At 42.3% G+C, this 11,483-nt stretch overlaps 2 protein-coding genes across 2 annotated transcripts in view; one reads left to right on the plus strand and one right to left on the minus strand.

Moving 5' to 3' along the window:
• pnpla2 (patatin-like phospholipase domain containing 2) overlaps positions 1-4,306 on the minus strand; it is a 13,136-nt gene extending 8,830 nt beyond the window's left edge. Inside the window, exons 1-3 of the mRNA XM_014013640.1 lie at positions 3,832-4,306; positions 2,345-2,577; positions 513-578 (exon numbers count right to left, since the gene is read on the minus strand). Coding sequence (XP_013869094.1) covers positions 513-578; positions 2,345-2,577; positions 3,832-4,018 — 486 coding nt within the window. The 5' untranslated portion in view covers positions 4,019-4,306. The remainder of the gene's footprint in view (positions 1-512; positions 579-2,344; positions 2,578-3,831) is intronic.
• Positions 4,307-5,646: 1,340 nt separating this feature from the next.
• The window catches only part of pidd1 (p53-induced death domain protein 1), a 14,422-nt gene continuing 8,585 nt past the window's right edge, over positions 5,647-11,483 (plus strand). The window contains exons 1-12 of the mRNA XM_014013642.1: positions 5,647-6,600; positions 6,744-7,157; positions 7,269-7,421; positions 7,518-7,569; positions 7,671-7,872; positions 9,080-9,229; positions 9,328-9,501; positions 9,580-9,727; positions 9,809-9,944; positions 10,016-10,166; positions 10,286-10,409; positions 10,515-10,630. Coding sequence (XP_013869096.1) covers positions 5,958-6,600; positions 6,744-7,157; positions 7,269-7,421; positions 7,518-7,569; positions 7,671-7,872; positions 9,080-9,229; positions 9,328-9,501; positions 9,580-9,727; positions 9,809-9,944; positions 10,016-10,166; positions 10,286-10,409; positions 10,515-10,630 — 2,463 coding nt within the window. The 5' untranslated portion in view covers positions 5,647-5,957. The remainder of the gene's footprint in view (positions 6,601-6,743; positions 7,158-7,268; positions 7,422-7,517; positions 7,570-7,670; positions 7,873-9,079; positions 9,230-9,327; positions 9,502-9,579; positions 9,728-9,808; positions 9,945-10,015; positions 10,167-10,285; positions 10,410-10,514; positions 10,631-11,483) is intronic.

Genomic DNA, 11,483 nt, shown 5'->3' on the forward strand with positions numbered 1-11,483 from the left:
CACACACACACACACACACACACACACACACACACACACACACACACGTAAGCTCCTAAAAACCAACACAAAGGTCGCAGAGGGAGGCGTGTTGAGCCATCATACGTCTCTGAAAACCTTTGCGCTGGAAACATGTTCCGCCAAGAATGAGAGAAGAAGAAATAAACAAACTTTTCCCCCTTTTAGTGTCAGATCTTGGACAAAAATACCAACACCGGGGGATTTTWWAAAAAAAAAATCACTGTTCACACACATGCCATTCAGAACAAACACATTCCTGAGGAAAGGGAGGACCGAGGCGGGCACGGTTACAGGAGAAATGTGCCAAAAGTGACACAAACAAAACACAAAGCAAGGAAACACGAGCGCCCGTTTGATTTCCGCAGCAACACCTGGAGACACTGCAGTTTGTGACATATAATCCACACCGATCACTGGGGTAAACTGAGCCTAATTAGCCTGAAAAAACATGAGCCTGACATCAGAAGATCAGTGAAAGTGAATTTACTCACCACTCCTTGAAATGTGGGAGGAATGAGGCCGCAATACACGGGGATGTAGGCACTGCAGACACATGCCTAATTGATACATGGAAAAAAATATTGCCAATTACACACTTAAATAATAAAACAAACATCTTCAATCATGTTTTTCTTAGCACAAAAAGTAAGTATGGTTTGCCCTTGATAGATTGTTTCTTTGTTGTAACAATTGTATACTGTTGGAAAACCTGTTAAATTCCTTTTAAATGGTGCCACATTTGTAAGGAGCATGCATTTGTGGGATGAGCAGTAGAGCTGAGCATGTGAGTTGCACACATGTAAAATTCGCCAGATCTTCTCTGCCAGACAACTTATTTTGCTGTTACTGTTGACACGTTCTGAACTTCTGGTACCTCCAGGTGCTGCTATAAGATTTATTGCCTAGAAGCTTTGTAACAACAAAGAAATATTCTACCAAACACATATTTCCTTAGTTTTTGTGCTAGGCTTATTTATCACCATTTTTTAGAAACATTCATGGCAAAACATTAGCTAACTTCAATGTTTTTTTTATTAGATTTGTGGAGATCTACTTAATGCTGCGTTCACGCCGAACGCGATTTCAGCTTCAAAATCGCATCCAACGCTTCAAGTTGGACGCTTGTGCACTTTGAGGTCAGACGCAGGACAGCTCTTGAAGCGCTCGCACGGCAACAGCCTCCCCGCCCCTCCCTCCTCTGTCGGGCTCTGTTTAATGTCGGACGAGGAAGTGGCTTTGCTTTATTTACAGAGAGCAAGAGCATGTCACGTTCATCAGATAATTAATTCATAATTAATTCACCAGATAATTCAGAGACATTCTGAGTTTCATCACCCAGGAGCTGCGGGAGAGGCTCACAGCTCCCTTTCAGGACTATTTTTGTCCCGAGTCCAGTCTGATGAGTCGCTGCCACGCATTGGTGCGGATATCTCTGTCAGGACACCGACTGCAGGCACTCGATTTCAGCTAAAGAGCTCCTCTCCATCTGTTTCAGGTTAGTGGACATCATTCAGTAAACTGTCCCGTCGGGAAATATGTCGCTACGTCACACAGTGGAGTCTCTCTGATTGGTTGATGCTGCGCGTCGAGCTGCAAAAGTTCCGATTTTCTAACTTCAGAGATTTGCGCATCAAGCACGTCGAACGCTCAGATCGTTCAAATCGCGCTGCTCTAATCGCRCTTGAGGCGCCGCAGCCCTTCCCGACGCTGCTTGAAGCGCGTCCACCATAGACTTTGCATGTAAACCTGATGCTCCTGATGCTGAAAACGTGTTTGGTGTGAACGCACCATAAGACCTGCAATTTTGTGTTTCATRACCTACAATCAGATCCCAACCCCAACTTTGAGAACCACGGCTGTCAACATTGCAGCTACATTAAATTAGGATTTTTCTTATATGGTAGGTTAATTTAAAAAAKCATTGCAATGTTTTTTTTCTTATTTTGACATTTGCGCTACAATCAGTTTTACTCGTTAAGATTTTTTTTAAATAACTGATTAAGTCAAACATTACATTTTAAGTACTTTAACTGTTCACTCCTCTGGGGGAAAAAGTCAGTGTTTGCATTGAAAAGACACAAATGAGACATTCAAACATATCATTTACAGCAGCAAAATAACAAAGAGAAGTAAAAATCATCACATCTGATAAACTGGAACTTAAGAAATTCAACCATTTGCTCACTAACTGATATATGAAGTTTTCTCTAATGCAGCAGCTCCAGAGTGTTAAGATAACACACAGGTGTTTATATAAAACTCATGAACTAACTCTAATAAAAAGTATTAATGATGCAGAAGGGTGTCAGTGTTCTGTGTATACCTGCACCACCTCCTCCTTGTTGTCGAAGTGGGACACCAGCACGTTTTCTCTGTCTGTGACTCGGGTGAGAGAGATGCCCAGTCGGCCGCTCGCCCGGTGGTGACAATCAGCTGGCAGTGTGCGCCGCAACATGTGGCGCACGATCTTCACCAGGTTGAAGGAAGGATGCATGGGTCCGAGGAATCTCTTCCTCGCCTCTTTGGCAACATCAATGATGTTCGCACCAACCTCCCCTGTAGAGAAGATTTCTTTTAAAGCCTGTTGGTGACTCCAGAATTGATCCACAAATAATGATACCTCAGATTTTTTGTTTGTTTGTTTTAGTTTATGCACATTAAAACTTTTGTCGCCATAGGGCCGAAATGACCCGAGGGCCCCAGTCTCAAAACTGAGGCCTCAGGGTTCATTATGACCAAGATTAAAATCAGATTTGTACATTTTAAGTCTTTTTGCACCATTTGCTTTATATTTTGCATATATTGAGTCTTATTCAAATTTTCAGTCAGTTTGTAGAACTGACTTTTCAATTCAATTCAATTCAGTTTATTTATATACGGTTAGGGTTAGGGGTTAGGGTTTGTGCACCAAGTCACAACATACGTTGTCTCAGGGCACTGTACATGAAAAGAACAATCTAAAGAAGAAATCAGCAGGCTGTGTTGAATCACTTCATCACAGTCTCCCATCCTGAGCAAACAGTGGAGAGGAAAAACTCCCTGCTGATCAGGAAGAAACCTCCAGCAGAACCAGGCTCAGGACAGGCGGCCATCTGCCTCGACCGGCTGGTTGAGGGACAGGGAAGAGACACAGACAAACACAGAAGAACTGGTGCAGGTGCACCTTCTTCTGAAGGAGACAAAGAAAAAACAAGTTATTGATAGAAACTTTATTATCATRTTTTCAATTTGCATTGTGTTTTTTTATGTGCTGTAAAAGTAAAAGGGAATATCTATCTATCCATCCATCTGAACAACAATATTTTGATTAGTCTAAAATAAGAGATGCTTTATGGCTAAATTAACCCTCCTGCTGCCATTTAGTCAAAATGACCCATAGGCTTCAGATGCCTTGTAGGTCATTTGGACCTTTTTATTGCATTCAAAGCGAAGAAATACGAGTATAGTGTTTTATGTTTTTCTTCTTTTTTTCCTTTTACTTATCTTTCTTCATTCTATCTCACCCTCTCCTGTATTGAGCTGCAGTAATGTGCAAATTTCGGATCAATAAGTTTGATCTCATCTTATCTTACATATCTAACTTGGCATGATAAGAAAATATAATAGGAAAATAAGAATTACAAAACAGTCAAAGATGAATGTGTTGCAGGRCATTAAAAAGCCTTTCACTTTTATTCTTATAAGACTAATTTACACCTAGAGGAGAGTTTTGTTTTGATTTGGGTACATTTATTCAGTCTAATCCACAAATAATYTGAGGAGCATTTATTCCAGATGCCTGTCCATGACTGACCCATAGCATACTCTTACCCAGACAGACTTCAGTGACCAAAGCAGTGGCGGTGAGAGCTCCAGCAGATGCTCCATAGATGTGCCTGGCGTTCTGGACCAGGAAAGGAGCCTGCTCCTGCAGGCAGCTGGCCACACCGACGTGGTAGATCCCCAAGAAGCCGCAGCCTGCGAAGGAGATGTTCCACGGAGAGTCTAAAGGGAACATTCTGGGAACCGCGTCTACAGTAAAAAATATATTAACTCCGCTTTTTTAACAAAAAGAAAACCGGTCACAAATCCACCTACTTGCTGCTTGAGTTTACAGATACTGTTATTCTGCTAGCATCTCCGTTGAGTAAAACATAATAACTTAACTTAAACTAGTTTGTTTTCAGCAGCACAACAAGCAAAGCCGACTACTTTACATTATTAACAAATACACGAGTTCTAAATGTTAAAACTAAACCTTGTTAGTAAACTATTAGTAATCTACGGCTAGTTAATAAATACGTAGTAAACTATGGAGAAACCTGTTGTTTCACGTGCAGCTCCGAAGTATAACGTTTGGTGGGCGTAAGCTAAACATAGGCTCGTCCAMTCAAATTTGAGACCGCAAGGCACATTGACCAATCAGAATCAAAGAAGGTGGCAACATCAGCCAATCAGGAGAGACGTCACAGGGGCAGGGATTGCGGTCATTGTGACAGCTGTTTTTTTTTTTAATTCCCAGGAGGAACTCCACATTTTGTTTTGGACTTGCGAAACTAATTTCCGTGTTGTGTTCTTACTTTTTKAAGAAGACGGGTCTCTAGAGACGAAAGTGGGCTTTATTTGGATTTTCTTTTTCGAGAAGGTGTATTGATTTCTTCTAATACAGTTATTGTCAGAATGTTGTTTACAGATCAATTGCTTCTTCTAACACTGGTATTCTTTCTGCGAGGTCACACAAGTTTTACATTAAACATATTTCAATGTACAAGTATTGTTAATTTTGTTTTTACAATTAATAGTAATGTAAAATATTTAAAAAGTTAATATTCACAAGTTGTTTTGTTTCTTTAGCAGATTCAGCAATATCCCTAAAACGTAATTTCCTTGAATAAACTCTTCACAGAACTGGTCTACAAATAGACCCTATTGTGAGTTGATAAATATTCTGATTAGGACATTCTTAGGAGTATATCCTGTTGTGAAACAAGAAGCAGCTGCAGTTCATGTTTCTAAAATCGCACAGCCCGTTTTTCCACAAATATGCCTCAAAAATAGGTCAAAATGTTTTATTTCGCTAAGTTTTAAACGCCGTTTCTGCAATTTATACATGACCACATTTTCATCAAAATCACACATAGGCCTACAGTATTTAGTACTGACTTAAAAAAATAAAGTTTAAAGTTTTCTTAAAATACAGATGACAAACTTTTCCAAACTGTTTTGTTTTTATTGTTTACCATTTTAAATGTATATCATTAAATTTATTTTCCTAATAAACAGTTCAGTGCAAGATTAAGTACATATCGAAAGTGTCAATACTAACTTGTGATTAAAAAAAACAAATATCACCATAAAAACACTTATGTAATCTAAAAACAGCAAATGTCAGAAATGAGACTAATAAACAGCGCCACCCAGTGGTTGACTGAGGGAACGGCACCAAATGACCCGTCCCGCCCGTAGTTGAAGCTTTGGCGGCGCTGTCATGAAGGCGTTTGTTTATWTAAAAAAGAAGAACCGGAGAGGCGGGGTCTTTGCTTCTAAAATGGTAATGGATTTGTTGGTGCAGCTCACTCATGTGGCCAACCGGCACACAATATAAACAAAAACGAGCACGAAATTATGATGAAACCTTCGCTTTTAAAAAACATTTTGAAAACAGGAAGTAGAGAAGTTGGCACTTCCCAACAAGTGTTTCTCGTCTTTTGCTTATCGTACACTATGATAGCTATCTGCTAGCACTAACAACTTAACGGAGTGTAAAAAAAATAAGTTTATTTTATTTTTAATTTTAAAAATAACTTCTCGCTAACAGTGTTTGCTACTGTGACGGCTACATTGTTTAGAAAGTATGCTTGACGCGTGCTTTCKTACAATTACCCACAGGGTTTCATGAGCTGCACCTGGCTGTAAAAGGCCGGAATAAGTTCAGGTCATGAGAAAAATTGTGCTGAATGGAGAACAACGGTGAAGAAGACGGAGCTCTTGATGAGGAAGAAGGTCCAGACCAGGCAGGTGGAAGGAGGTCAGAGGATGGAGAAGCAGGAGTTACAGCTGCATGCTTCCCATCAAGGACTACATCCAAAGCGTCAGACTTCTTGACACATATGCTGCCTTATAGTGAAAGACTTGGAAACCWGGATGAGGACAAATTAGATACTAGACCATGGATTTTACATGATGTGGTTAAAGGCAAGGGAGAAGTTGCTGAACCAGAGAGGGATGCTCAATCTCCTGTTCTGGACACATGTGATCCCTCCATATCATCTCTCTCCTCCACCTCTACTTGCTCCTCTAGCCTTCAGCGCATTGAGTTTCCCTCATCATCGTCATCCTCATCCTCCTTTGGCTCTACCTTGTCTCTGTCCCCACCCTTGCCTCCGTCTGTGGAGCTGTCAGCTGTGCTGACGGACACCAGGCTGACCCTGGATGTGTATCCGGGTGGAGCAGCTGCACTGCCGTTGTTGTGGGGCTCCRTCCCCGAGCAGCTGAGGGGCCTGCAGTACCTGAGACTGGGCTCTGAGGAGAAACCAGGGCTGGACGGTGCTCTGGATGTTTTACCAAAGCTTACAGCGCTGCGTTCACTGGCCATTCGGGGTACTTAATATTTCATGTGGTACTCACATTGATTCAAATGCTTATTTACATCTTTTTTTGTTAAACTTCTAAATACAAAAGCATAAAGTAAACACTTAAGAAACTGTACTGCTTACTAATTGTATGTTTCCGTTTCATTAAAGGACACTGCCTTTATGAYTCCCAAGGTGAACCCCTGCCTGGCCTCCTCACCACTTTGCCTCCATCTGTGACCACCCTGACTCACCTGGTACACCTGGATCTCTCCTTCAACCAGCTGTCCCAGCTCCCGTCCTGCCTGCTCGGACTGCCTGCACTCTCCACGCTGCTCCTCTGTCACAACCACATCTCAGCTTTGCCTTCCGATTTAGGCCARCTAGCTTCCCTGACCTACCTGTCCCTCCTGGGCAACGACTTGGCGTCTCTCCCCCCGAGCTTGTGTCAGCTGAAGTCGCTGCAGACCCTGGATGTGTCGCACAACCTCCTCCAGCGGCTGCCCGAGGACATTGGCTCTTTGGGCGAGCTTGTTCGGTTGGAAGTGTCCCACAACAAGCTGAAGCAGCTGCCAAAGAGCATGGGTAAGAGTTTACCGGTGAGTGAGTGTGTCAGCCGAAGACCTTCAGTGAAATGAGCAGGACGTTCAAGTTCCGTAATAAAAAAAAAATGCTTGTTTTATTTTTGCTGCACAGGCTTCCTCCTCTCTCTCAGGGAACTTGTAATCTACAGCAACGACCTCCGCCACATCCCGGACTGTCTTAATCAWCTGCCTCTGCTTAAAATAGATCTTCGAGACAATCCTATAGGAAAACCTCCAACTCCACCTCCTCTTCCTCACATACCTGGTGAGCAGAGCTGCTTCAAGTCGATATTTGCTCTGATTGGTTTCAACTTAAATAACTCAGTTTCTTATTTTGCATTTAATATGTGTTCTTAACTAGATCAACCAGAGACAAAACCTCCAGAGTTACACCTCAGATTTAATCAGCACAGGTACAGCCTCGTGGAAATATCGGCACTTTTATTAAATTAGCATCAGCTGGTGCATCGTCACCGGCCTCCGTTAAAACGTCTCGTCCTGTTCCGCTCCTTAGTTTCTACGTTTCGTCTGCGGGGTGTCGGGTGTTTCTCCCTGGGGGCGCTGAGCTGCTGTTCCCCTCGGGGTGTCTGGAGACCACCACCAAACTTAGGTGGGCGGAGAAAAGGCCAGACAGGAAGTGGGTTTTACTGGAGGAACATGACATCCTGCTGAGCCGCCCGCTGGAACTCCGTCCCCACGGGAAAACGTTTTTGAAGGTATAAAAGTTGGATTTGATTGAATTGAAATGTTGTTTGCCGCTGCTGACGTAAACATGTTTCACCTTTTGAAGAGTCCCGAAAGAGAAAATATGAAAAATGCTGCATTTTAAATTACTTTTAGGCTTTTATTTTAAACCTCTCACTCAAAGCCTTAATAGCTATCAAAATATGTGCTTTTTTCAAATGTTTTTGATTTGAATTGTWATGCTTCCAACACACTTTCTACAACATTAAATGATTGTTTGGGGTTTAATATTAGTCAAACCCATCTGGGTTTTTTGTGAAAATTTCATTATTCCTCACCTTTTKGTTTACAACTGAGTCAGTTACAACAAAGAGTTTATAATTGTTGGCAACAAAACGTGACTTTATTTCACTCAATTATTACAAATTATTGGTGTGAGTTTTAAGTGTTTAATTTTTTCTTTATCAAAACTGAGACACATTCACAAAAAAATTTGAGAACATTAAAAACAGCTATAATGGCTTTAATAGAACCAATCAAAATTATATTCATCTTAACTTTCACAAAGTCCAAGCCTGCTTTGCTTCTGTTCTGTGAAACAGCTTTCAGTGAACTCAGTCTGACATGACTCCAGATCCCTTCACATTTTTTTTTTTTTTTTTTTTTTTTKTTTTTTTTTTGGTCAGTTCTCTGGAATTGGAAGCTGTCTCTTCAAAAAAAAAAAATCAAATTTGACATTTGTGCTCTTGAGCTTTCGGAGAGTTTTGCACCACGAGCTGATAATAAGTGTTTGTTCTTGTGGTGTCCACTCTTTATGGTAGATTTGCGCAATGATATGCCTGAACCGTTGGGGTTGTTGTTTTCTTCACATGTTCTGAAGGGGTTGGTTTTCCCAAAGGGAAGCTCCTGCAGTCATCTGCTGCGGTTGTCCTCTGTGCACACTCAGGCCTCGTTATGCTGCTGACGTCACAAAGAAATGTTTGTTCCAGAGAGAACCTCGAGTTATGGATTGAGTTTCTGTGATGATTTCGAGTTGTTTCACTTGTATGATTGTAGGTTCACARCAGCAGCTCGCAAAAACAATATGATTTGGGGACAAAAACAAACAAAAAAAAAACAGTGAAGCTGATGGAAAAATAAGAATGAAATCTACAATTTCCACCAGAGCAACATTTGAGTCCACATCAGTTTGTTTTCGGTTTATAAATTCTCAGTTTAATTTGTGTCGTCATTTCGCAGCCTGTGGAGGTGTGTGTGCCATATCGTTGGGCAAAACGAGGTGAGGTGGTGTTGCGGAGGTTTGACGGACAGTCRTGGAGCACTCTGCCTACTAATCTGAGAAGAGGGAGCGAGAACCATAGCTGTCGTCCTGGTGGACGTCCAGCCAGGGTAAGTTTYAAAACTTCCAACTAAAAAACACAATTTTACCCCAAAAATGGACTTGTTACTGGCAGGGACAAAAAAAAAACAAAACCTTTTTGTTGTAGCTGGCGTGCTGCTCGGTGAGCCATTTCTCGTGGTTTATGGCGGTGTCCCGACCAGTCCAGGACAGCTGTTCCCTTACACCAGCTGGAGCCCTGCTGGTTTCCAGCTCTGACCCTGGAATCAAGCTCCACTTCCCTCCTGACTCCACCGTGCAGACCCGCACCGTAACGCTACAGGTGGCAGAAACCKCTACAGAAATGATGCTACTCTGTTTGTAAGAAAGGTTTGTCAGACTTTGGTCTCGCTCTCTGTAGGTGTTGCAGGTTTCTGAGTCAGAGGTGCAGGCTCTGTGTGGGGACCCTCAGGCCAGAGTCAGCTCCCTCCTCTGTCTCTCCCAGACCCCCAGCTTACATTTCCTGCAGCCAGTCAAAGTTCAGATCCCTCTGCCTCCAGGAGTCACAGGTCCAACAAACAATCCAGATTCTCTTGCAGATATGCTAACAGGGTGTTAGCATGTGCTAACTGTTAGCTGCATGTCTGCAGGCCACACGGCTGATATGACCCGTTTACATCTGCTCCACGGAGATCCCACCGCCCACACCTGGTCTGACATCACCTCACAAGTGTCTCTCAACGTTACCCACTTGTACGCTATCTTCTACATCAAYCACTTCTCCTGGTGAGTCCCTGCACTATATTCATTGGATTTACAGTTCAGTTTAATACCTTACATTATCTGCACCTCCACAGGTACTGGCTCTGGTACACCACACAGCGCTGCGTCAGCGGGGCGGTCAGGAAAATCTATCAGAAACTAAAACTGTTTAAAGTCCAGTTCCTGAGTCTGCAGCGGAAGACGGATCCCTCTCAAGTTCTGCTGCAGTGTTTACCTGCTAACAAGGTTTGAGTCCTCCTTTACCGGCTGTTTGACTTTACTAAATATTATTTCTTATTTGTCACCAGAGCGAACAGCTTTATAAACATATCTGATAAATGATGACTGTGCTGTTCTGTGCACAGGTCGAGGGCAGAGTTCAGTCTTTGTCAGAACAATATGATGGACCCCAGCCTTCTGATCTGTGTGACCTGCTGGAGGGAGAGCAGTTTTACGCTGGCTTTGAGAGGGGCTTAGACATCAGCTCAGGTTCGAACTCATCTCTGTGGCCACATCTCTCACTAAGTAATTGATAACAACAACAATAATAATAAATGATGCTGTTGTAAAGACACCTCACGCTGTGTTCCGCAGACAGACCGGACTGTGTCGGAGGACGACTCTGTTTTGTGTTTTACTCCAGCTTGAAGAATCTAAAGGAAGTGTACATCTCTCCAGCTGAGGGTCAGAAAGGACCTGTGAGGGGACAGGTAAGATGTTTTGAACAGTGAACAAAGTGCTGCTTTTGTGCATCATACAGTACATTCAGCCAATCAGGCATGGCTGGTCCATAAGTACAAAAAAAAGTATTTATCCCACAAAGTAGTTCCTCTTAATAAAAAATGTTTATTATATATTTATTTACTTGCTTTGCTGTGCACTACTTTATTTTAAATTTGCAGTAACAGGGCGGTACGGGGCGACACCCTGAGCTTGTCAGTGGTTTTATCATATTAATGCCCCCACGTCCGCAGTAATTGGAACAACGAGCTCCTCCAAACAGAGTCTCATTGGGGCGTTAAAAATGCCACATTCTGCTGGTTTTAGCGCATTGATACGAACAGAAGACCTAACATGAGCTCATAATATGCAGGAATAACACTCAGCAAAACTTGTGTCCAACAGAGGAGATATTCAKTTWAAAAATGTATTTGGAGCAGACAGAACAGACCYGAACAGAACACCAAAAACTGAGGACAGAATAAATCAGTAGTAAAACATGACTTTTTCACCGGTGTAGGACCGTTTTTATCGACGGTGCATGCAGAACAGAAAAAAGTTAAAACAACACATAGAAATTAAGACACAAATCATTTTAACAAATTGATTCTAATTAGTCAGTACACTAAAATGAACTACTGATCCCATCACTAGTTGTTAAATTGAGGCAGTGCAGGCACGCAGAATGGATCTGCACGTGGTTCCTGCTCCTTCCTGTCTGTTGACCAATAGGAGAGGAGCTGACCCAAGAAGGACCGCCCATTTTATTTACATAACGAGGCAGAAATGCATAAGGTAAAATAAAACGGGAAACAGAAAAAGGTAAGAACAAGACGTGGAAAT

This window comes from Austrofundulus limnaeus, unplaced genomic scaffold (genome assembly GCF_001266775.1).
Source record: "Austrofundulus limnaeus strain Quisiro unplaced genomic scaffold, Austrofundulus_limnaeus-1.0 Scaffold104, whole genome shotgun sequence".
In the NCBI taxonomy this organism is placed as follows: Eukaryota; Metazoa; Chordata; class Actinopteri; order Cyprinodontiformes; family Rivulidae; genus Austrofundulus; species Austrofundulus limnaeus.